General features: G+C 39.6%; 1 protein-coding gene across 2 annotated transcripts in view; it reads right to left on the bottom strand.

The window, feature by feature from the left end:
* Nucleotides 1–27,744, bottom strand: part of Wars2 (tryptophanyl tRNA synthetase 2, mitochondrial) — an 83,492-nt gene that overhangs the window by 23,259 nt on the left and 32,489 nt on the right. For both annotated transcript variants that reach the window (XM_059265950.1, XM_059265951.1), the window contains exon 2: nt 6,494–6,751. In XM_059265950.1, coding sequence (XP_059121933.1) covers nt 6,494–6,751 — 258 coding nt within the window. The remainder of the gene's footprint in view (nt 1–6,493; nt 6,752–27,744) is intronic.

Below are 27,744 nucleotides of genomic sequence, written 5' to 3'. Positions count from 1 at the left end.
AGAGAAATGGGTAAATAAACTGTAGCAGAGCTAGGAGACTATACAACAACACAAAAATTGAACAAATCTCAGAAATGAAACAAGGGCCAGAATAATAGATGCAGAAAGATATGCAGCAGGATACCATTCACATAGTTTGAAAATGTGCAAAGAAATAATACAGATTATTTATGGCCCTATCACAGGCAATAAAAATATAAACACATATGTGGGAATGATAAATATCAAATAGATATAGGGGCTGCCTCTAGGGAGTCAGAGCATGGAATGGAATTTGAGTGAGATAAAAAGTTCCTGTTATATTTGCAATGTTTTATTTTGAAAATCAAAACCTATATGAAAGAAATGAATATTTTAAAAGACAGCCCTTCATCTTCATACTTTTTGGAGTGGCTGAAACATTTCCTTAATATCTAATAGTCTTGGATATCCAAAATATTCCTTGCAAAGGAAAAAGTAAGCAAAAAGTTTCTGAACATACTTCATTAAAGAAGATAAAAAAAGACAGCCATTAGCTGGACGGTCATCTGTTAATCCACTTTATACAAAACCTTTGCGACATCAAGGAGCCTGGAGGCAACAACAGGTACACAATGGCTGGTGACAGAAAGTTAGCTTTTGCCAAATGTGACACATCGTTTTCTTTAAACCCTGTCATGGACATTAAAAAGGTTTCAGAAAATAATAGTTATGTATCGATTAATTATGCCACAAATAAGAAGAAGTGACAGTGACATTCAGGCCAATGAAAGAGCATCTACTTTTCTACTCTTGCCCTGAGTGTGATGGAATACCTCTTCCTGTAGGCACAGTCAAGCTATGGCCTGTTCTGAAGCTGTCCTGTTCCTTCTCATCAAGTCAGACAGAGCCAGATGTAGGCCAGGAAGGGGCACCTGTGGTTCAGGTGAGAACTTCGTAGAGAAGAAAACACATGCAGAGTCTGGATGTATAATCATTTCTTCAACTTACGGTTTATTCCATAGGCCATTCAGAGTCTCATCTCCCCCAGGAACTCTAGAGGTATTGCCAATTTTACAAATACGTTACAAAAGCCTGTTAGTCTACACAGATGTTTGTTCCTTTTCTATTACGCACTCCTTGTTGGTAGCTAACAACCTGGAGAGTTCCACAATCATGAATACATGTTCAAATGTGCTTGCAAAAGACCAGGGTACATAGAGCCCGTGGGGACTCTGCCTCATTTTAGGATCTGGCTTTCTACTTCTCAGGACAGAGAGAGGGAGTCAGGTATAACTTTGTGTGCATAGTCTGGGCCAAGATCCATCTAGCCAGTTCCTTTGGCCTTCGTTCAGAAACTGATTCCCCCATAGTACCTTTTAATTTATTATTATTATTGATTTTCGTTTCCTGGGAAACAAAATAGAACTCTAATTGGAGAAAGAGGCTACATTCCAAAGCTTCAGATTCCATCTTGCTCCCCTGACTTTTCCTGGACTGTTCTGGACCTTTAGTAAGTTGATATCTGATACCTCAAGCCCTCCTTTTGTCCTGACCTCTGCTGGGAGTCAGTGCCGAAGGCTGAGTCTTTTGGTTTTTATCTTCCATCTGCGGGGTGATTATAATGCAGGGGAAGTGTCAGGGAGAGATGTGGAGACCTGTCCCTCACAGACATCTGCAGAACTCAGACTGGATCTTTGCTCAGCTCTGACAAAAACAAAGGACAGTGGCTTTGGCTTCGAGATGGAGACCTCTGGCAAATACACACATAGGTGTTCTCCCTCACCCCACCCCTCTCTCGAACAAAATGCACTTGTGAGCATATTAATGTGCACGTACACACTCATGTACACACTTTGGGATGAGGAGGTCTGAAAACTCCCCACATATGGCAAACATATTTAGGAGAAGCACTATGACTATAGGCCAGTGGGAGAGGAAGAAAAAGAAAATAATGGGGAAAATCTTCAATATGCCTAAACTGTTCCAGTCAGGCTGCTGAGAAAGAATGCAAAGGACTGCAGATGAAAATTATTGTTAAAATCAGCATTATAACACAGCCAAATTCTTTTGCCATTTTAAATGATTACTAGGGCTTTTTCTAATGTACAATCAGGGTACATGGGAAAATCATCGTTTAACCCAATGGCTATACCCAAGAACACCTTATATGGTAGGAAAAAATATTCTTATATAACTCACAATTTCAGAAACTATTAATTCTCTTTGTGAATAATTGTATGGAGTTATCAGGTATACATGATCTTAACTGGCCTCAGTTCCCAAATCTTGATAATTATTTAATAAATTTATGTCATCTCTGTTATATATTTATCAACCAAATGCTCACATGCTACAAAACTGCCAAAATAAAGGAATCAATAGCAGAGAAAAAAAACATTCAATAATGTAGATAAATGATCTGTACATTACCTGTCTCCTATATTAGGACCTGATTTATCAAAATTTATCAAAATTAAAAATGAAAAAAATTTTTTCGATATGTGCTTCTGAAAGTCATTGATGAAAGTTAAGCAGATCATGAACACAAAATAAACTGGTGCTAAGTTTATGTCACCCTGGTAGTGTGGCAGCAAGGCTAGCTTGCTGTCCTCTGGGGCCTCGAGGTTGGAAGTCTTAGCTAAATTGGGGTAGAGCTTGGCCTCAGGACAGGCAAAAGGCTCCGTTCACATCTAGTAGAAAGATGCCTGCAGATACCACACAGGGTGGACTGACACTCTGTGAGGTGAATTTCCCACTGGCCCTCGGCCTGAAGCTTCTGGGGAAAGAGCAGAGGGAGGGTCAGGAGGCACGGACAGGGGAGGGTCCTGCCCCATCGCTTTATAAACATGACCACACACGCTTCTCGCAGATCTAACAAGGTGACTCTTTTCTGTCCTCACTTACTTTAGACTTCACAGGCTCATTGCCTCATATCTCTTTAGCTGCTACTTTTAAAAAGTCAAAAGATTACATATGTTGGGAAAATGTGAGAAAAGGAACTTCCTGCCAAGGATTGGTGGGCATGGAAAGCACAGCCATCTTGGAAAAGGGTGTGGAGGTACCTAAAGGAGATCAAATAAAACACCCACATGATCCTACACCGGGTCCATACCCCAAGACTGCAAAATCAGTATGTCAGAGGTATCTGCCCTCCTATGCTTATTACAGCATCTTTCACAAGCTGCAGTCCCACAAGTCAAGATCTGGAACAAACCTGCTTAGATGTCCATCAACAGACTAATAAACAGCTACTACTGAATACTATTCTGTCTTTAAAAATAAGGAATCCTGTCATTTGCAACAATATGGATAAAGTGGGAGGGTATATGCTAAGCAGAATAATCCAGGTATAGAAAGATAAATGCCTGTGGATCAAATATAGAATGGAAAGACACTGAACTCAGAAGAAGGAAGTAGAATGGTAGTTATCAGGGGACGCTGGAGGGAGAAATGGGGAGACGTCAGTCAAAGAATACAGGCTGCAAAATTATAGTTAGACATAAAGAACAACTTCAAGAGACCTATTGTAGGGTAGATGAGATGGCTCAGTAAAGGCATTCAGCACACAAGCCTTATAGCCTGAGTTCCATCCCCAGAACCCACAATGGAAGGAGAGATTTGATTTTGCACACTCCAAAACAAACCCAAACTAAGAAAACACCCAATGTGTGGACCTGGGTAGATCACTCAAAAATAATTTTGAGACTAGATGGCAATGTATATTTATCATCAACTTCTCTAGGTATAATGATAACATGATATTTATATACAACATTTTCTTAATTTATAGAAAGGCACACTGAAATATTTAAGGACAGAAATGCTATTGTATGTAATATCTATGTTATTTCACTAAAAACAGTGCTGGTGAGGCAAATGAAAAACTGTTAACAGTGTGAGAGTACAGTGCATTGCCCTGTTCTTACAAACGTCTCAATGTTTTCTTTGTGAATATTAAAAAAGGAGAAGAAGCCTGGGCTATCTAGTCTACCTGCAGAGTTGGAACAATTTGATTGTCTAAGTTAAAACAGCAGGGAATGGCCAAGACCAGGTCTGTCTGTGGCTCCAGAGACACCTGAGAAGACTTTCCCATTGGTTTTGAGGGAAGAACTGTGGAATGTAGAGAAGATGAGTGTGTTCCTCAAAGTTGACAGTCAAACTATCAAAACAGAGCTGAAGTCAAGGATGGCAGCAGAGAAACAAGACAGCGTTAGAGGATGGAAGTTGCGGGGCAGGCAGACCCCACTCTGCATCACTCACCTCTCCCTGACCTAGAATACCAGACACCTGGGGACCAATGAGTTCCGGGGGCACCATCCAAGAGAAGATGGATGTTCTTATCCCTCATCTATGAGACAGTTACACAAAGTCTCTTACACTATGAGTTACTCTTTCTTAAGTGTTATAGGCTAAAGAAAATATCTTGACGTTTGCACATTTTATATGCCTATAGAAGTCACTGCCAAAAGTCTGTTACAAAGAAATAAATATTTATAACATGCTAATGTGATATTAAAACATTATCATATGGAAATTATCCTTGGAGGAATGAACCTAAAGCACAATTGTTGAATGTGGCTTTAAAATAGCCATTAATTTAAAGATTACTTCAATCAAATCTTGGCAAGAGGTTATTTTGGGGAGATTAGACATACTCACCTCTAAGAAACATGGAAATAGGAACTCATGTCTGAGAATGCAATTTTTAGAAATAACATCAAATAAGGATCGAAGGAGAGCTGTATCAACCAGTTTAGAGGGAGTGAAGCTGATGTGCTTTGCATTAGGTGACTCAAAAGGTGGTTTGAGGCTGAGCAGCTCTGCAGTGTCAGAGACAGGTGGAAGGGCTGGAATAAGCGGGAATCTTGAACTACAAGCACCACAGTCCTTCAGAAAGAAGGTGAAGTGCTTCCAAGGTAGGACGGCTGACAAGGCGAGGGACTAGGGACCAGCAGCCTCAAGAAAATAAGACCAGGGCAGGAGAGCTGACTCAGTGGCTAAGAGCACTGTCTGCTCTTGCAGAGGACAAAGCTTCAGTTTCCAGCAACCACACAGCAGCTCACAACATCTGTAACTCCAGTTCTAGGGGATCTAGTCCCCTCTTCTAGCCTCCATGGCCACTGCATGCACATGGTACACATATACGTGCAGACAGAACCCCCATATACAGAAAATAAAAATAAATAAATCTTTTTAAAAAGTAAAACTATAGGATAAAGATGGCATAATAAATGTGTGTAAGTATTTGATAAGCAGGTATGTGGGAGATACAGCTGATTTATTGCTGCTTTTTAAAAAGCAGAAGTTAATGAATGCATGGAAATTATCAAGAAGTCCATATTTGCCCAATATAGATAAATACTTTAGATTTGTCCAACATTAAACTTGAAAAGTCACAAGAAAAAGTTTCCTGATCAACTGTAAATCTAGGTAAGTTGTTTGTATGATCCATTTAAAGATGACATCATTTTACATATGCATATGAGTGGCAAGCTTACATTGATGACTTTATTTTTTAAAGATATTCTTCATTTAATGTGTGTGTGTGTGTGTGTGTGTGTGTGTGTGTGGGTGTGGGTGTACACGCGCACACGCGCGTGTGTGTTCATGTATGTCTGTGTGTACTTGTGTGTTTTGCCATACTGGGGATACAACTCAGGACTTTGAGTACACTACACAAATATCCTACCATCGAATGATAAGCCTCTAGGCCCTTATTGTATGTTTTCAGCTGGTTACTCTGTGTGATTCATTGCAGTAAATTCTGGGTTAATAAAAACATATTAAAACTTATACTCAGTAGAAGTGCATGATCAAGAAAGGGGACCCCTTGACTGAGGCTATGTTGAAGGTTAAAGCAGATATGTAGTAAGGGTGTGACCCAGAAGGAGTTCTTTTCTTCTTTGCTAGTGTGTGTCTAAATTGCTGTCTCTGGGCAGAATCTCTTCCTGTCTAAAGATAAACTGACTCATCCATAGTAAAGGTATGAGTCAAATATTTTGGCTTTATTTATTTTGGCTTTCTGAAGACTTTCTTGGCTTACACACAAGACATTGGGACTTTGTCTTCAAATTTCCTGGCTTGTTCCATCAAATCCTTTCAAAAGATATTATACAAAGAATGAACAATGAAAATTATCCAATAGGCCTTCCAAATTCAATATCCCATAAACCACCATTGGAATTACAAAAAAATCATTGGTCACAAAATTCAATCCTGATCACAGGGAGATTAGTCAACAGTGGGAGGTCATTGGACTGAATGAATCCAGCACAGCAAAACAATCCCAGGGTCCAAAGAACTAACGGGACATAACTTTGGGGTAGATGAAAGACTATAAAATAAAGTAGGAGAAAGTTCAAAGATAGTACTGAAATAGAAGGATACTTAATGATATGAATGAATGTAAATATTAAACTGGAAACATCATATTAGATGATGTCATCCTTGAATAATTAAAACAAGATTGTGAACAGGAGTTCCAAACGATGTAAAAACCCAAGTCTTCTGAGTTCTGGTCTGAGAAGCTGACCTGAGACTGCTGGAAAAGGATACTCTTCTCTGGGTTTATGCCGCAGGCAAGAAGAACAGCAGTCATGTCCAGGATGCTCTGCTGAAGGATGGTGGGGTCTTGTGGGACGGTGATGGAGTGGAGGTCAACGATGCTGTATAACACTGTGTCATATTTCTCCTGTAACTTCACCCAGCTCTCAATGGCTCCAAGGTAATTTCCCAGGTGGGGGATTCCTGTAGGCTGGATGCCAGAAAACACTCGTTCCACACTGTCCTTCTGCAGCAAGAAAAAGATAAAAAAAAATATATAGTTGCTTTGGAGGCAGCATCCATGAATTCCATGTACCTATTACCACACAGTCCTATTCCTACGAGCCGCAGCCTGATGGCCATTGCCATGCATTGTTTTGCGTGCACTCTATGTAACTCACTATGGTGGTTGCTATAGAGACAAACGGATGTTAAAAATGCTTTTTCTTACTTCCAAATCACACAAAGATGCTTAGGAAGAAGTCTCCTTGGCCAAAAGACAGCAAGCCTAGTTGACGATAGTGGCTGTATTTATGCAAAGATGAGGTACAAGGCAGCAATATCATCATGAAGAGAATGAACCAGAAACAGGGTAAATGGACAGTGTTCCCAAGAGGAAAAATTTGGCTTTGGTCCCAGTGGGCACCATGAATGCTTGTGCATGTAGATGTCATCTCATTAGAGATTAAAGGAGCCTTAGGATTTTGCATGTGATTTTGTTTTTTTGTAGTTAAAAAAATGAAGGCAACAACATTAGGCAAAAATTCACTGTTAGTCATTTCTTATTGTTGATATTATAATTTAATGGATATGATCCTGGGCTAGAACTAGAGAATATGTACTTCATTGTAATATTTTTAAAGATAAAGCTATTTTCATGTTTATTTATTATTATTGATAATCATATTTAGGTTTTAATTTATTAAGAGAATTTTAAAATTCTTCATAATTTTATAAATTATACAAATTTTTTTTGTCTTAGTCATGCCTTCCCTTTGAGTTACATTTTCTAGTATTGTTATAAAAAATGAGAAGGAAAATAAATTAGAGTAAAACGATTTTTCCTGATTGACTTAGTATTATATAGTGATGACTTAACAGTTTTGAGTATGTATCAGCAAATATACTGACTAAAGGTTCTAAAGATCAAACTTGTTGTTGTTTTAGTCAGCATCGCAAAATCTTAACAGTCCTCATAACTTACTTACTGGACAGATATGCTGCTAACATTTATGCTCAGTTCTTTATGTACAGGAACACGCTTAATTGAGTACCTAACATAGTAGGGTTCTTTCTCCTTCCAATTTGCAATTGAGAAACAATTATCACAGATATCAATAGATTGCCTATGCCCACACAGCAAGGAAATGGCAGGTGTGGGACTTCAAAGCCAACATACTCTTGCGGTGGTTGAATGAAAAAAATCCCACATATGCTGGTGTAGTATTTGAACACCGGGTTCCCAGTTGGAGGCACTGTTTGGGGGAGGCATCTGAGGTGCAGCCATGATGGAGGAAGTATGTCACTAGGGGTGGGCTTTGAGATCACATAGCCTCCTTCCACTTATAGTTTGTTCTCTCTGCTTTGTGCATGTGGTGGAGATGCGATCTCTCAGCTTCCTGCTCCTGCTGCTGCTGCTTGCTGCTATGCCCTCCTGCCATGATGGACTCTTAACCCTCTGAAACAGTAAACCATAAAAAGACTCTCTCTTCTTTAAGTTGCCTTGATCATGCTGTGTTATCATAGCAACAGAAAAGTAACCAATACAGCTAGCTACCCATGTTCTGCTCAGCATCGTTGATTAAGAATTTATTGCTTTTGGTAAAATAACTTGGTCATTTTTCTGTAGGTCTGAAAATTTGCAAGATGGTTACAGAGGAATAAAGACCACTGTGATGCATATATCTATGTGTGCCACTTGCCAAGTTTCTCTATATGTAGGGGGGAACTGTAAAATCATAAGGTACATACATGCATCTTCAACCACACTACAACCTGGTGAACTCTTCCCAAATATGTAACAAATTGCACTCTCTCCCACCAGTTCCTGTGGTTCCAGATTCCCATCAGCACTTAGTCCTGCCTATCCTAGTCTTCTTAGCTAATAGAACAGACACCAGGTAGAATCTCACAACAGTTTAACTTCATCTCCTTGATTATTAAAGAAGTTGAAAGTCTGTTATGATTATTGTCTAGTTTTACTTCTATTGTGAACACCCTGTTCAAGTTATTCTGTGCTTTATTTAGGTAAGTTGTCTTTCATTATTTAAGAATTTATATATGTTGTTACTGTAGTTAATTACAGGTTGAGGAAATATATTCTAAGACTGTGCTTACTTCTTCCCATTATCTTTTGATGAAGGGAAGTTCTTTCCAAGTTCAATAAATATAATGCACTTGACTACAGACTTTTGTGTCATAGAAGGAACCTTTTAATACTATAAGGTCCTGAAGACATATTCACATACACATATACATGCATATTCATATCAATTGCATGTGTGCACTTTAATGCTTTATTTATCTTTCACATTTAGGTCTGCATCCATTTGGAGTGTTTTTGTTTGTTTGTTTTGAATAAAGTGTGAAATAGGCATTCAACTTTCTTTTTATGAATAGCTAATTATTCCAGCACTATGTGTGGAAAAAGGCTGTTTCTTGTCCTTGCTCTGGAATATCATTTCTGTCACACAAGAGTGTGAAGAATCTGGTTAGAACCTGAAATGAGACCATTTGAGGCAGACTGGACATCTTTATGACACTACACTCTCCAAAATGGGAAACCATACAGCATACTATAGCTGGATCTTTTTACCTAACAATAGCTCCTGAGAGCTAATCCACTTTAAATAAGTGTCAAGGCTACTTAAGTTTTTCTTTTCTCTTTCTCTAAGAACTCCAAATTTTACAAATATAATTTGTGTCTTTTTTTCAGCTAATAATATGACAGTGCCAAAATAGAATGTTACATCATATCTCTATGGTCCAGCATTGAATCTGATCCAAGCAGTCAGGAGGGGATCCAAAAGATTCGTAGCTCTGAGGATATAAAAAATGCCATTCAAGGAACTATGAACAAATATAATCAAACCACTCACAATCTCATCCCCCCTTCCCACACATTTACCCCCTTCAATGAAATCTTCAAATCATAATTAATAAACAGTACTTTAAAAATATTTTCCAGTTGAGAATTGAGGGAAGTGAAGAGGGTTTTAAAAAGAAGAGAGGGAAGAAGGGAAGAATGAAAAGAGGGAGGGAGGGAGGGAGGGAGAGAAAATGAACACATATCAGAGAGGCTTCCTCCAGCATCCAGGGACCGACCGTAAGTAGCTCCGATATGGGAATGAGCAAAGGGTTTTCAGTGCACTGAGAAATGATTAATGGGCATCAGGGCTGATTGATGAAGAGGGAAAGTAAAGCAGAAAAACAAACTCTGAACTTAGTAAATGGAAGCGAAAATACCATCCAGAATTACTTGACCAGGAAGAAGAGCGGCTGTTTATGGTAATAAAAGGTTTATGGAGACCAGGAATATTAAGCTAAAAAAAAAAAAAAAGAATATGAATAATTCCATATAAATTCCTTTATGGTCAAACTCAGAAACTGTGCCCCAGGAGAACTGGAGAAAATAAATTCTTGAGAAGACTAGAAGAGAAAAGCACAAGAGGATCGACTGTGGGAAAACGGCACCATGAGCAGTGGGAACGGATTAGCCATGAGCTAATGCATCTTTTCCATTCTCTGGTTTCCGAGATTCTGTACATCAGCGCTGAGGGAATGATGTTACCAAAAAGTAAGAGCAACAAGAAATGTTTTGTTCAGTTTTCAAGGAGCTATTAAACAAATACAGCCTCTAAATGGATCTGGATCCCTGGTCTTAAAAATATACAGAGAGCGTCCTGCTCTTCTGTGCTGAGTTTATGTTGCAGTCTGTTCCTCAGCAAGAGCCAGCAGGCGGTCTGACGGCATGGCAGGGGAGATACGCCTGGTACCATGAGATCACGGAGTTGGAATGCGGAGTTTGGGTGGTGGGAGGATGGGGGTTCTGTGTTCAAAAGCACTGTAGTCAGAGAAGAATGAAAATGGAAGGAGCATGGGCTCCCCAGTGGACAGCAGGCAAGCCACAAAGAAAACAGCTTCAGGACTAGCCCACAGGCATGCACTCACTCGGGGTGGATTCCACTGCAGTGGACAGAGTGAAGGGACTGTTCTATGATACCTCCTCATTTTTATTTCAGGCATATCTTCTTAACAGAAGCCACCTCCAAGCAATTAACTGGCTCACTTTAGAACCAACACCAGCAATGGACAATGACGTAGTCCAGACAAGAGGGTGGGGGAATCCAACCAAAGGTGGTACAGGTTCACCAATTTCAGAGCTGAAACTCTTCTTGTATAAGGTCCTGAGCGTATTCCAAACCTACCATTTTATTAATGTGAATGACTGCACTCAGAAGCAACTGACAAATCCCGAACTGTTAATTATTGCAAAAGACCATTCTTGAGACCACTTAAGAGAAGTTCTGCTGTGAACCCCAAGTGAGCAAGTTACATCAAAAGGGTTCAGGCTACCTACTAGCCATGAAATGGTTTCTTCTTCTGTTTTTTGTTTCTATCTTTATTTATTTATTGGGGGACATGTGCATGTGGAGGTCAGAGGACACCTTTTTGGAGTCAGTTCTCTCCTTCCAACATGTCCCTTTGGGTCCTGGGGATCAAATTCAAGTCATCAGGTTTGGCAGCTAGCACCTTCGCCTAATGAGTCACGGCACCAGCACTGTGAAACACATTAACTTGAAAATAGTGGTGGGAAATAAAGACTCAGCAGTCCCTACAAAATCCTGCCATGTCTATCTAGAGCATCAAATGCTCAATCATCAGACTTCTTTTAACTATGGTCAAAAGAGGCAAACACAGAAACTCACTGAACAACTCCATGTCTAACTGGTTATCAGAACAGCATAGTAAGACTATATTCTAAAAAACATTTAAAAAAGAATGGCATTAAAAATATTATTTATTCTTTTAGTGTGTGTGTGTGTGTGTGTGTGTGTGTGTGTGTGTGTGCATGTGTGTAGGCAGAAGTTTCTCCTCTCTGGCCTGCCTATTCCAGCATATACTCCAGCATATGTCTCCACTAAAATGAAACATTTTTTTGCATTATTACATATAATATATTATATTATAATATAAAGCATATTACAGGTATACCACACAATCGTACAAGACAAGTGGTTATTGAAAGATCTAATCGCACCTTAAAAGAAATGCTTAATAAACAGAAAGGGGGAACTAAAACCCCCAAAGATAGATTGTATAATGTCTTATTAACCTTGAATTTTCTTAATGCTAATTAGAAAGGAACAACAGTTTCAGAGAGACACTGGACAAAAGAAAAAAAAATACTGAGTTAAATCAGCCTGTGTACTAATGTGACAATTCTACAACTTGTAAGGAAAACTCATCAAACAAGGGTTGGAGCAGGGTTTTGTTTTTGTCTTTACAGGAAAATAGAAATACCCATCTTCAGAAAGTCAAGACTTTGGAAATTTGGATGTGTAAAGTAGAAGGGAAGGCTATCCAGAAAAATTTTACAAGCAAAGAAAAACCAGACCTAATGGTACCAATATTCTCTACAAGATAAAATCTTACAACCTAAACATCTATATCTCTTTACTTTTCAGAGAAGTTGTAGTCCTGATTCAGTTGTAAATCAAAGCTGGCTTTGGAGTTGGTGTGTGACTCTCTCCTTCTTGAAATCCAAGCATGTTGTTAAAAGAAAATATTAAGAGTTTCTGTCTCATATCAGAAGGGCCACCTGGTGTGGGACAGAAGGTAACCAAAAATCTAGAGACTATTGTTTTCAAAATTCTATTTCTCTCCATATTTATTCTTGACTTTTTGGAACCTTTCTTTAGATACATTGCTATCCTAAAATTTAAACTTTCCATTTTGATATTAATAATGTTTAAGTTTTCCACAGTGAACAATAAATTTCCTAACAGCTATTTCTGAAGTCTCCAGAAGGAAGATGAGGCCTCACAACAACAATTCTACCTGGTTCATAATGATGCCATTGAGATGATAATACCACGCAAAGATCAGCTTTGGACTGAAAACTGCTCAAGACAATTACAAGGTGGCTGGCTGAGATGGTCTATCATCTTACATCTCTAGCCACAACTTCAGATAAGCCTTGTCCATTACTCTAAAACTGGCTACAAATGTTACAGCTAGTCTTAATGAGATTTAACCGTTGTTTTAGTTTTCTTACAGGATCCCACAGAGATACCATTGCCCCCTAGACAGCAGGAAGCAATCTAAGAAAACGAGGCCTCCTCTCCCAACAGGTTTTGTTTGCTCAGGGTTATAGATAATTGTCATCTGTTAGGGGTTGGTTGTAAGTGTATAGGTTTAGGGGTGGATCAATAAAGTTTAGACTCAGGAATCTCTTTGGAAAAGAAAAAAGAAGAATAGATAGGATAGGATAATGTAGATTATTGTATGTACTTGTAAACTAATTTAGCAAACTATCGGCTTTAGATAATTTGCATTGGTATGGATTCTTGTATATTGATACACATGTAAAATTATATTTCTATTCCTGTTTAATTTTTATATTGATACAAATTCAAAAGTATATTTGTCATATTGTATATATGTTCCTACTCCTGTTTAAAATATTTTTGTATACTGATAAAAATGTAAAATTATATTTGTCATGCTGTATGTCTGTTCTACCTCTGTTTAGGATATTTTGTATACTGATACATATTAAGGATATTGTTATCATATTGCATTATACATTTCTACCTCTGAGATGTTTTGTATATTGTCACAAATTTGTATATTGTCTTTATACTGTGCATCTGTTTATGGATTGTTTATTTTTATAATGCAAAGCTTTAGTCTTTAGGTTATTTAGGTTGATAATAATTATAGGTTAATAGTCACCCATGCTTGTCATAGTTATGTTAGTTACGTTTCTTAGATATACAGAAATACATGTCAGATGGATAGGCAATCTTCAAACACTTCGTAGACCTGGAAAATATGGCATTTAAATATTTTAATAACTTAGACACGACTGCTCCTGATAGTACCAATGTACTCCCGAGAAGATGTTGGGCATCGAAGACACTCCATATGGAATTTGTCTTCTTCTTGGCAATATGGCCTGTTGGGCATAGAACTGCTTTTGCCTTGGCTGCTGACAGTAGGCACACTGTCCAATCTGGATGAGCAGGACACAAGGAAAAATGACTGCTGAACTTTGCCAAGACAGGGTAAGACAGTCTTTCAAAACTTTCCTGCTTCTGAAAATGGTCTATCAGATATTCTAGGCCTATAGCCAAAAGTGAATGCTCCAACATTGCAGAGAAACCTTGGGTGACTGTCCAGGCAGCCAGCTGTTTTTGTCATTTCTTGTATTTTTTGGAAGTCACTTGCTTGCACTTCCTGCTTACCCTGGTAATATTATTTTCCTTCTCAGGTCTTTGATGGGGTTGAAGACTAGATGGTTACAGTTACAATCCTCTCATATCTTAGCTAAGAACATATCAGGTACTAAATTTAGATTCCTCAGAATGGGACAGCTATTGGAGTAATCTCTGCACTTTGCCATTTACCTATATTCTGAACATCTAGTATGTGTTTCTTGCTTGATGTTGTTCTTGTTGGTTGTAGTTCCATTTTTTTTTATGTTATTACCCTTTCTTTCTCTTGGACATTACTTGATAATTGTTCTTATTGTATATATAATTTTGTATTAGGTTTAGAACCTTCTTATTTAGACAAAAAAGGGAAATGTAGTGGGAATTTGTTCCACCAATTAGCTTTGAGGTATAAGCCTTAGGACATGGCTTCTGATCTATGTATGTGATCATTTAAAATGAGTGGGGGTTGCGCCCCTTCTTCTTGGGGTAGATTCAGATGGCTGGATCCATTCTCTCAGGGGCAGAGTTGATGGCAGCTGTACACTTGGTTCTGTATTCATGAGTGTATCTTCCACTTTATTACTTTAATAAATCCTTGTTACTCCCTTAAACAGACTCATGTGGATTTCTCATAATACGTGTGTGTGTGTGTGTGTGTGTGTGTGTGTGTGTGTGTGCATGCACCCATGAGTGTGCATATGTGGGGGCACACTTGTATCACAGTGTACAGTTTCATGGTAGTACATCAGAGGACACTTGCAAGAGTTGGTTCTCTTCTACCATATGGATTTTGGGAAATGAATTCAGGTCTTTAGGTTTCATGGCATGCTGTGTGATGGTCTTTCTGTACGCTGCGAATATGTGTTGCTACCATTGGTTAATAAAGAAGCTGTTTTGGCCTATGGTAGGGCAGGATAAGAACCAGGCAGGGAATTGAAGCAGAGAGAGAAGGAGAAGGAAAGCAGAGTCAGGAGAAGCCCGGAAGAGCAAGATATAATAGGATATAGGTAAATACACATAAGACATGTGGCAATACATAGATTAATAGAAATGGGTTAATTTACGATGTAATAGCTAGCTAGCAATAAGCTTCAGTCATAGACCAAACAATTTGTAATTGATATAAGCTTCTGTGTGTTTACTTGGGACTGAGTAGCTGTGGGACACAGGAAAACTTCCAGCTACAGTAACATGTGCCTTTACCCATGGAGCCATTTCGCTGGTCCAAGAATGACATTTTTCACAGACTGCAATAACGTAATTATTAACATTAGCAGCTAATGTGGATGGAAATATTTTTCTATAAGTCTGTTTACTCTTCTGACTGTATACAAGTTAAAAAATCTGTTTAAAGCCCTCCCCCTTAGCACTCTGCTAGTTTCTCATTTTGTAATTTGTAATGTGCTGCTATTGTAGCTCTAGACTCTTGAAATACATATTCAGCCCTTCCTGAACATCTCTCTACTGCCAGTTAAAGACTTCAGCGTTGAAACAGAGGAGACCCTGCATAGGAAGACATCAGGTGACTCTCTGGAAGAGACCATTGCTTCCTGGAAAGCTTTGACCGTGGCCCAGCACTGTTTGGCTACAGTCAACTTCTATTTCTACAAAGTATTAGAACCTTGGTCTGTTGAAGAATGCTCACTCAGCACCAAGGAAATTGGGTTCACTTCTGCCTAGAAACAGAGCCAGATGCATAGAGCTGGGAATCGACACAGTAAATGCCCAATTAGCACAAAATAGAGCAGGTCTTCTGCCCCTGCCACCCCCCTCCTCAAGAAACAATACACAGGCAACAACTAACACTTAAGGAAAACAAGAAAGAAAAAGGAGTGACTAACCCATTAGCCAGTAAGTTCATCTATGGTAAGCACTTACATACGTGACTAATCTGGGAAAGGGATAAACTTAGATCATCAAGTAGTTTTCTACAGGCTTATTCAAACCTCTGATTTCTCTCTCTCTCTCTCTCTCTCTCTCTCTCTCTCTCTCTCTCTCTCTCTCTCTCTCTCTCTGTGTGTGTGTGTGTGTGTGTGTGTGTGTGTGTGTGTGCGCGTGCACTGTGTCACCATCATCTTGGGACAGAATCACTTCCCAGAGAAGGGCTAAAGAACCTGCAGAGAGCCAAGTGAGAGGGTCGTCCGCTCTCACCCCTGGGCTTGGGTTCTGTGCTCCTTCTCAAACTGCACTGCATTCAACTTGGGCTTTCCTGACTCAAGATTGGCCGGCCTTTGAATACCTCCACTCTCACCACCTTCTGTCCCATTCTGCTTCTCAGAGGAGGAAAGCATCCTTCAGTAATGTTCAAAACAAAGTCAAGGGCACATCTCAGCAGGGACCAGAGCACTCTACCCATGGCCAAGCGATGGCTCATTCTGAAGACACTTGGTCTCTTCCTCTTGCTGAGTAAGCACTGGTCACCCTGTTGAAGCCTTCTAGGGATTACAGTGGGTTTAACTCAAGGCAAAGCTGCTGCTTTTTTTTTTTTTTAATTCGTAAACAACACATACAGTATTGGGCTTCATTACTGCATGGCCAAACAAAACTTGTTTTCATTAGTTCTGCTCTCTCCTTCATTCCCCAAGTCACCAATTCCCCTTGTGCCCTTCCACCCTGCCACCAGCCTCCTTCCCCTTTCATGTCACGTGTCCTCTCGCCCTTCTCACATCCTTCCTCAACGCTTTCTTCTCTTGTAGTTTCCTTTCTCCACCTGATCACCTATACCTATCCTGACCACACACACACACACACACACACACACACACACACACACACACCCCTCCATAGCAGGATCCACATATGAAAGAGACTATGTAATTTCTGTCTGAGTCTGGGCTACCTTGCTTAATCTAGTATTTTCCATCTCTATCCTTTTTCCTGCAAATTCTTTTAAGTATTTCATGATGCTTTCTCACCAATGGTACCCATGTGGGAATTCCCAGGAAGAAGCAGAGCTACTTAATGTAGCTTCCCCAAATGAAACAGCATACGATATGGACATACAAATTTTGACTGTGAGCACTTGTATACTTGGGATTTCTCAGAGGTGGATAATCAGTCAGCCCTGGAAATTCCAATGAGTGAGCCTGACCTAGCAGTTATGGACCAGATCTACACGAAAAATGATGTTATGGCAAAGGATGCCACTTGAGAGAGTGGAATTCATGATCAGAAGCCAGGTTCCATCATTGATGCTATACTGTTACGTCCTTGTGGATATTCTGCTGATGGGGAAAAAAAAATCATATGGCACTCACTGGACTGTTCACACCATTCTAGAACCAGAATTTATGATTTTAGCTTTGAAACAAACTCAAGTAAGAATGCCTATGATAACCTGATCAGGAAAGCTGGGAAGTCCTCAAGCCAGTAACCTGTGACCACCTTGTTTGTTATCAGGGTTCGAAATGTTACAGTGTGGTCTCTACCCCAGAAGATTTAAGTTTTAAATCCTGAGAGCCAGAGTGCATTGAGGACAATTTTCTAAAATCATTTTTTTTTTAACAGCAGAATAATGAAAAATGAAAGAAGAAGAGACACGCAGGGGTGGCCACTCTCTAGCTATTGGTGCTTAATGTGGTGCTTTCCACGTCCACCTCCTCATAGCTGCCAAAAGTGCTAGGTCCAACGAAGCATAGTCATTTAGAAGTACATGAGTTATTACCTCAAGGGGTCAGATATCTGGCAAGAACGCTCTGTGTGTTTATGCACTTCATGCCCCTCTTGCTGGAGAGCAGAAGTACTCATGGGGAGAGTCTTTTACTGTATGATGAAGACTGTTGAGTTCGTTTATGCACACTATAGCACTTCTGTAAGCCTCTTCCCAAATTCCACACAGAGAAGGCTTTGGACCTTACTAGGTGTTGGCCTTTGCTATCTATCAGGGACTGTTCTATGAAACTGCTTCCAGAATTCTACATCTTTACTTTGTAGAACACATCCTCTACTACTAAGATGACTGGAAACTAATTTCAAGTTCGCACAGAGGTTTTTGTTTTGTTTTGTTTCCCCCTACCCTTAATAGCAATTAAATTTGTTTCTTCCACACACATACAAGAAGAGGGTCTTTGGTAATGTGAGTAGCATTAATGTCCCTGTAAAAGAGACTTCAGAGGAAGCTCAGTCTCGTTTGTCCTTCCATCCCTTCTGTCATGTGAGGATGATGTGCTCACCCCCTCTGGAGCGGGGATAACGGAGTGCTATTTGGAAGCAGAGAGCAGCCCTCTCTAGCTACCAGAGAGGATCTTGGACTACCTGTCTCTAGAATGGAGAAAACGTTTGTCCTTTATAAATGAGTCTAGAGTATTTTGTTAAAGACACGGTTTAAAAAGCAGGTTTACACATTTATAAAATGTTATCTTGTAGCTATTTCTTTGAGAATTTAAACATCTCTTTGGGCTATTTTCTTCGGGTCTTTTTCTCTTCCTGTCATGCGGCACCTCAGTGAGATCTCCTTCCCATCAGACAAAAATAATAAAATGGGAGGGCCAGCAAGATGATCCAGCAGATAAAGGCACTTACTATCAAGATGCATGACCTGAATTCAATTCCTAAAAATCGACTAATGGAGGGAGAAAATAGACTCATTAAGTTGTCCTCTGGCCTCCACCCACATGAAGTGGCATGCATATGTCCACACACATAAATAACATAAAGAATAAAATAAAGTTATGGGAGTTTAGCTTCCAGGAAAGATTACTGTGGGGGCTAAACTACATTAAATGCAAAGACTATATGAAGTACAGAAAGAAAAAAAAAGGAAGTCCTTTTGGCTTTTATTAGAAAGGTGGTTATAAAGCTAAATTAATATATTAGCTAAACATGATATACATAAAGATTTTTAATATCTAAAATCACTGCTTGCTAAATCAATCATGCCATGCACATCCTAATCACTACTACATGATTTATTAGTATATCCAAAGTGGTGCAGTGATGGCCCAGTGGTTAATGTAGCCAGAAGGTTTTCTCAGGTCTTGCCTGGCCCAGTGGTCCTGTGTTCCTCCAGTACCACCTGGCCCCCGGTCTCTCAGCCACTTATAAAACAATCATTTAGAGGCTTAATATTAATTATTAACTGTATGGCCTATGGCAGGCCTCTTGCTAGCTAGCTCTTATAGTTTAACTCAACCCATAACTATTAATCTATATATCACCTTATGTTCTGTGGCTTTACCTGCATCCCATTACATGTTCTAGGATGGCAGTCTGCTGTCTCTCCTATTCCATCTTTCTCTTTCCTGTCTCTCTCCTTGGATTTCCTGCTTGCCTCTAAGCTGCCTTGCCACAGGCCAAAGCAGCCTATTTATTAACCAATGGGAACAACATATATTCATAGCATATAGAAAGACATCCCCCAGCAGGTTAAGGAGTTTCCTGCTCTTGTGAAGGATGTGGGTTCAATTCCCAGCACCCACACAGCTGCTCACATTTGACTACAAATCCAGTTCCATGGGATCTGATGCATTCTTCTGGATTCTGCAGGCTCCTGAATGCTCTGGTGCATATAAACTCACACAGACAAACACATATACACATAAAATCAATCAATCAATCAATCAAGCTTTTAAAAACAACACCAAAAAGGAATAGTAAAGACAGACAACAGACAAATAATAAAATGTTTTAAAGTATACAGAATAATTCAAATGCTTAAAGTTAATTTTTCTTCATAAGAAAGTTCTCAAGTGGCCTTATGTATTCACCCTAGGAAGATACAATTTTATTGTTACCTCTGATGGCCAAGGAAAGGCTTAGCCCATGAATTAAAACCATTTTTCAGACATCCCCATCAATGTCTGCCTGAATCCCTTCTTCAACTACTTGTCTGAGAACATTTACTCTTTTGCCAGTATCGAGAGTTGACTACTTATAACCCTTTTGGGGGCATGGAATGACCCTTTCACAGGGGTCACGTAAGAGCACTGGAAAACACAGATATTTACATTACTATTCATAACAGCAGCAAAATTACAGTTATGGAGTAGCAACAAAAATAATTTTATGGTTGGGATCATTACAACATGTAGAACTGTATTAAAGGGTCACAGCATTAGGAAAGTTGAGAACCACTAACTAATATGAAAGCCCTTAGACTTAATATGTGAAGATTAGATTACACTGATTTGTTTAAGTTTTTTCCTTTTTCTTTTTACCTTTTTATGGTACTGGGGATCAAACCCAAAATGGTGCTTATGCTAGGCAGGCAAGCAAGTACTCTACCACTGAGCCAGATCATCAGCCCTAGATTGCAATGGTTTTACAGATGTTTTCAAAAAAGTTGTTGTTATATATCATTTTTTAATGTGCCCAATACATAGAAGAGTACAAGGAAGAGAGTGGTATGTGGCTGGATAATGGGAGAGAGTCGAGGAGCCTGTTCACTGTGCTTGTTCCAGCCAACATCGGAGATCACTCATAAAGTAACCTGAATCTGCTGACTCAAGGCGTTTCCTAAGCATTCATTTATATTTTTTATGTTATTGACAAATAGACAGTAGCACAAAGCTCTTCAAAAAGAAAGGCTGGGATAAAAATGGAAATATTACACACTGAGTTAGCAAAAGTTTTCACTTCTTCTCTAGGATGAGGTTCCAACACAAAGGGCCGTTCATACAATCTGATCACCATGCAGGGAGGATCCCTGCACAAGCTCCTCAATGCACACTCTGTTCACCACTGTAGAATGCCTTCTTCCTTTTCTGCTAGGAAAACACTCCCTGAACACCAACCAATAATAAACTCTCCCCAATTCTATACCCACTAAATATACTCACACCAAGATACAGGTACACGCATTTTCACACACACACACACACACACACACACACACACACACACACACACACCTTTATCAGCCACAGTATCCCTACCACAAGCAGAACAGATCTCTCCTTCATCAGTTTTTGTTATTGCACATATCACAACAGAAACTTGGTAAATATTTTCTTATTTGCTTAGTAAATATTTTCTCACCAAGGTTACAAGTTCCTCTAGGGCAGGGGCTGTCTTTTTCATCTTTAAATTCCTAGTAAATAGCACAGTGCCAGGGGCATTATGGGCACCTAATAAATGTTAGTTAAATGCAAGACAAATGGTTTCTCTACCTCTCTGGCTTTAAATAAAAAGGGCAAGATAACAAAAAACAAAACAAAACAAAACAAAAAAACAACCAAATGATTCCATTGCAAGTCTACAGAAGTTTAGTTGTAAGAGTTGGTGTAAAAGTTGCTTTTCTGAAACTCTGAAACTTAATTCTCTAACTGGTGGTTAAGTTCCTGGGAGGCAACCAAAGGCCCTTGAGCCACAGTATTCCTGAAGGATGGTTTTAACAGCATAATCTTGGCTATACTCAAACATTCACAAAATTATTTTTGTGGGAAAATGAAATCCAAGTCCTACGTTGGGACATCAAAACCCATCTGGTGTTGTCTCCAAGTGTGTAGTAAAAGAGACTTAGGGGAACAATGTTGTATAAAGCAGAATTTGCTTTTGCATAGTCAATTGTTTCTAATTAGATGGTTGATTATTGGAGTGACAGATTGTGCCTCCTCTAGAATCCAGGACTTTTATAACACTGATAACTTAAATATGGACTACTTAAGGCAGTTGCCCTGAGCATCTCTGGTAGGAAAAAAAGAAAGGTGGGAGGAAGAGGTCAGATCAGAGGCCCTCAAAGTAAAGTGTATTCCCAGTACCAGGAATGTCATTTGAGCACATATTAGAATCTCCTAGATCTACTCATGAAGAATTCTAACAGCTTACCACTGAAGAGAAAATGGAGAAAGTTGCAAGGTCTGGGCTTTCATTTGTCTCTAAGTCAATTGCAATGCATGCTAAAGTTTGAAAGGAGCTTTTGAGCACTGTGATATCTAGTGTTCAACTGAACACCTAAGAAGCAAGCCTCTGGGCATACTTGTGAGGGATTATCTAGATCCTGGAGAATGTCTTTGAGGGGTTGCCCTGATTACCTAACTTGACATGGGAAGACTCGTCTTAATTGTGGGAAGATCCATTTCCTAGGCAGGGAATCATGCACCCTCTAAAGCTGAGTACAGCACACACATATTCATTGCTCTCTGTTTCAGGTTATGGATGCCATAGGACCATAACTTTTAGTTCCCCCCACTATAACCCCCCCACCATTATGGGCTGTAACCTGAAACTGTGAGTTAAAATAAACCCTTTCTCTCTTATGTAGCTTCTGTCAGAGTATTTATCAGAGCAGCATGAAAACTAAGACATATATTGATGGTTTACTCTTTATCTTCATTTCAACTTTACCAAAGTATAGAAGGAAACACTAAATATGAATGAAAAGGAGACGATTCCTTCTAAGCCTCCCATTCTCAGTCTTACCTGAGAACTTTAAAAGACACAAATGCCTGGGTTCCACAGAGGTTCCGATTTAATCAGTTTGAGATTTGGCATTAGCATCTTAAGTTTTAAGAGCTCTCCAGGTGATTCTAATGTGAGATCGATATGGAACAAACAATACTTTGACAACTAGTACATAATTATTCTTCAAAGCTGCCAACGTGATCAGAAATAGACACACACACACACACACACACACACACACACACACACACACACACAAGGTTAAATTATGAAGAGTAAATTCATTTGTTTACAGTTTACATCACAATACAGTAATTATTCTTCAAAGCTGCCAACCTGACCAGAAATACACACACACACACACACACACACACACACACACACACACACACACACACGGCTGAAGTGTGAAGAGTACATTGATTTGTTTACAATTTACATCACAATACAGTAAAACTTATGAAACAATTCATCACTAAGCAGCTGTGTGGCAGCCACAAAGGTTAGCAGAGCAGGACGGTGCTGTTTCTGGTCTTAGAACGGAGGGAAAAGATGCCCTGACAAGCAAGTGCACCATCTTCAGTAGCTGGCAAGTCTTACTTGGCAACGTCCAGTTCTATAAATCTTACATGGCTTGGGGATTCAGAAAGCATGAACAGCCTGGACTTCACAAAGAGATCTTTAAAATGTGCCAAGTATAAGCAGACGACAAAGATTCTCTATGGCTAGCACTCTCTGTTCTATCCATGTCTCTGCCTGGCAATCCTCCTTGGCTCCTAATCTCTCACCAGAGTCTAGATTCAACACTCAGTCTCTTTTATAATTAAGTGATGATGTAGCACTAGATACCCTGTGTTCTTTAGAAGTATTATAAAAATAAAACACTTGTATTTCTGATCCCCATAGATGGTTATGTAAATTCTGTAGGGTATGGAGTTGAGTCTTATGAGCAGCAGTTCAGTTGGGTGACCCAAGCCTGAACTAGTAACAGGTGGCTTTAATCAAGTGAAGCTGAGAGGCCAAAACTTCTTACACAAAATGTATGAATCCTAGCAGGAGGGAGGCAGAGGCAGGCAGATCCTCCCTTGGAGGCCAATTGGTCTACAGAGTTAATTTCAGGACCGCCAGGGCTACCCAGAGAAACCTTGTCTCAAACAAACAAACAAACAAACAAATCCCCCCCCCCCCAAAAAAAAAAACCAACGAAGTGATTCACAACTATTTCAAGGGTTCTGAACCTTTAGAAGAGACATAAGGTGAATTTCATACATGGAAACAAAGAGTACAGAAAAAACAGGTCTCATGATTAAAAAGTGAGAAATAGTGCCAGACTGCCTGGATTCAAATCCCTGCTCAACTGCTTGAATAGTCATGAAATCCACAAATGAAGAAACAGAACCTACTTCACAGGGCTGGGAGGCTTTTGAGGGTTTGTTGCTATGGAAACCTGTGGTACTGGGTTTGCAATAGTAAGCTCTCTTCATAAGTTACCTAACCACTCATGGGGACCAGAAATATGAGTGTTTATTTTCATTCAATTGCTCACTTAACATAAGGATATCTGTCCTACAGAAGTATTCATCCATTGAATACAGGATATCTAGTGTATGTCATCACTTAATTATAAAAGAACTCCAAGCAATTACTATCTACCAGCAGGGAAAGCTTTAAAGAAATTATAGTTTTCATTTTGTGTAATACAAAGAGATTATATAACAGAACAGATAAGAATATAGATACTATATGTTTTGGTCATGGGGAGAAGCCCAATTCTGCAACCAGAAGATAGGAGTCCAATACCAGCTCTGCTGGGCACTTGCTGTACTTCCTTGTGGGAATCACTGCATCTCTTCATGTCTAAGGGGCCAACGACACTGTGCAGTCATTCTGTACACACGTGGGTTAAATAGATGAATGCTGATAAGGAAGATAGAATCATATATAGCTTATTAGTGGCTAGGAAGGGAAGGTGGTAACTTACAACTTACTTTCTGATATTTTATATTAGTTTTCTAAGGGAAAAATCATTTTCTGTCATCAAATTAAAAAAATACATTTTTTCTTCATATAGCTTGAGTGATTGGTTTGTAACTGTAAGAGTATCATACCAACATGAATATCAGCAATAACCATGTTCATTTTATGTCGTGGGAAATAAAGTTATAATATCTAATGATTTATGAAGCTTGCATATTTAAGTTATTAATATCTGCAAACTGGAACTAGACCGGAAACAATGTAGCATAATCTAAAAACCATGAGTTTTGGGGATCAGAGAGTGCTTGGGTCAAATTCCTTCTATGCCCACTAATATTATACTTGTATCACTTAATGTGTCTGATGCTACTTTTTTATTTGAGCAAGGAGGCCCAACACTAGCTAACTAGCTTCAGTGGGTAGCATAACAAGAGCTATGAGTGTTGTCTCAATCCTTGCAAAAGCTCCTCCATAGTTGTTTTACAGAACAAAACTGAGCCTCAGGAGGACTGGATGAGTAGTGAATGTACCAGTCAATTAATAGACAGGCTGTGAATCAGCTATCAACTCTGGCTGCAAACAGCTCTGCAGAGATGGTGTTCCACAAAATTATTTGCTTTTACCTCTTCGAGCCACTAATATTATTTCTACCTTCTAAAATACATGACCTAAATCCTGCTTGAATTTTATGTCATGAAAATCGTCAAAGGGGACGTGCGATTCTCTCTCCTCCCCTGTTCCCACTAGAGATAACTGCTGGATGTACTTGTTTTCATTGAGGAGTGGTGGCCCGTACCAGGGCAGGTGACAAGGACAGTGGTTCTTATTCATGTGGGCAGCAGCTTCGATGCTAATTCTAAACACAGGTGGTGAGAGAGACAGCCAACAGGAAGGGGGAAGGACTCACCGCTGACATGAGCAACTGGGAAGATGGATGGCTTCCCTCTCTCCTTTTCCCCAGTGCGTCAGCCTGGGGGCAGAGATGGAGGAGCCGCTGTGCTGGGGACAGTAAAATACACAGCACAGTGTCTGCCTTGCTGCACTGCTGATTAATGAGACCAAAATGACACCGAAAACAGGCAGCGCTTCGGGAGGAGAATTCACAGGCATTTCTTTCTTTAATGATTTTGACAAAGCAGTTCCCACAAGCCATCAGGTTCGGAGTGGAATAACCTGTGGTTAGAGGGATGCAGGGGGATGTCTATAGGAAAGTGGGGAGCACAGGGTGAGAGCAGGGGGTCTGTGCCAAAGTACATTCACTTATTAGCCAGCTGGGCCCAAGTGTGCCACAGATTCCTCTTCTCTATCTATTTGGCTGAACAATTCCACGAAGTTCTAAATATGGTGTCTACTCACCTAACTTAAAAAGGACCCTAGGATATACAATTGCAAACAATTGACCCTGTTTAAATTACTATGCTTTTTAGAATACAGTATTATTTTTCATGTTTCACTGCAGCTACATAAGATATACAATCAAACACGATTATACTATTCAGAGCAGATGAATGTTAACAGTAAATACTATTGCCAACCTTTTACAGCCACCAACGTGGCATATTCATTTGCATTTTCAACCAGCTGCCCATCAAGCATGACACTGTTTGCCAAACCCATGACCTGGCCACCTCCTTCCAAACCTGCTCAGTCTAGGAATGACATAAAATCACTCCAAATCCCTTCTTCTTCCTCACTAAGTCCTATGGATTCAATCTCAGCTCCTCTCATCACTACCTGTGTGATCTTTAGTATTTGTGAATCATTTTCTTCTACTTCACGGGATTATTACATGAATTAAACAGAGGAGTATATTAAAAGTGCTTAGGGAGCACTCAGTAATATTAGCTAGCACCATTATCAGCTAATCAACTGCAAAAGCAACAGGGATCACGGGCACTTCCCCAGCTCTCCTCCAATGCCTGCATTGCTTTGGACTTTGTAGGACCCATACCATCAGCTGAACTGTCTTTTCAAAATAGTGACTCTCCATTGTTCTTTTCCCAGATTATGCCCAAACCCTTTGCTTTAGTGTAGGGATCCTTCAGAGTATGACTTTACAGGCCACCAAAGCACGGCAGAGGCAAGTGTCTCCGTGAACTGATCTTAATTAAGCAAATGAAATAGCTCATGAGAAATTCTGAGTTGGTGATTTGCCTTTAACACTTCATTTTTAAATTAAGCATCCTTGCACTAGAGTCAATGTTACGTTCAACTAACATGGTAAGAATAGTCAGTGTTCTTCAGGGTCTGTAGTCTAACGTCCATAATGGAAGAAATGTTTATATAACAACTGACATGGTTTCTGGGTAAAATTCAATTTACAGTATTGCTATTGCTTAAATATGTTCCCCTGCCAATTCATGTCTATGTGGATCTCCATAATATGACCTTATTTGGAAGATGAGTCTTTGCGGATATAAATAGAATGAGGCCAGACTTGATTGGAGTGAGCCCTAATCAGTTCCCTTATAGGAGAGGATGCAGTGATAAAAAGGAAAGGCAGCCATGTTTGATGAGGAGGTTGGAGTGATACAGCCTCACAGTAAGGAAAGCACCCTGCAGATGCTGCTTCTCTCTGCCTTTGACGCCAGACGCCAGAGCTGTGAGAGACGCTGCTGTTGCACTGAGGCACTTTTTTTTTCTTTTTTTTACAGCAGTCTTAGGAAATAAGCAAGCTCAGCTAGTGCAGCAAACAGATGCACAGTCTTCTGAGACCTATAATCTGGCTGCCATTCCTTCTAGAGTGAGCCTGGCCTCTGGCCCTTCTTTCCAGAGCTGCAAGGGCCAGTGCTGTGGGCAAGGCAGAGCAGGATAAAAACACTGCACTGCCTATGGTGATTGGCCAAACCACAACTGTATATAGGTAGTGGTGCTGTGTTGCAAGCAGCATTATTGGACAGACCACATCAAATAAACAGTACAGATCAACTAAGAGGGTGTAATCACAGATGAAGTTGCTGTTATTTTGTTCTGGGATCAGTTCAAAGTTCTAGGGTCATATTTGCATTGATTCCTTAAAATTATTGCACATGGTTTTGGCTTTAACTCCACTTACTGCTTCCATTTTAAACAGCACCCCTGGAATTTTCATTATGGGTAATCACTCGGAAAAATGTAAATGTGAATTTAGCAAATGACATTTTTTTTTTTTTTCTGGTGAAAAGTACTCATTGTATACCTACCATCTTTCCAATGGAGTATCGGGACACACACCACTTGAATGGCCACAATCTACTTCTGTTCTTTGAAATAACTTTTGTTTCCTTTGAATTTTTTTTTCATAACCACTATAGCACAAATGGTTTTGAGATATGGGCTTCTTTTAAAGAAAACAAACAGTGAACTGTTTCTTTAACTTTTGAAAAACCAAGTACACATGTCTGATTTTTCTTTGAAGCTCTTTATAAAGAGTTCATAAAACTCTGTGTATATAATTAATAAACTTTGGGGGAAGGGAATTCAAATTTGCAAACCAGTGTCAGCT

Source organism: Peromyscus eremicus, chromosome 6 (genome assembly GCF_949786415.1).
Source record: "Peromyscus eremicus chromosome 6, PerEre_H2_v1, whole genome shotgun sequence".
NCBI lineage: Eukaryota > Metazoa > Chordata > Mammalia > Rodentia > Cricetidae > Peromyscus > Peromyscus eremicus.
This window is presented reverse-complemented; position numbering and strand designations above follow the sequence as displayed.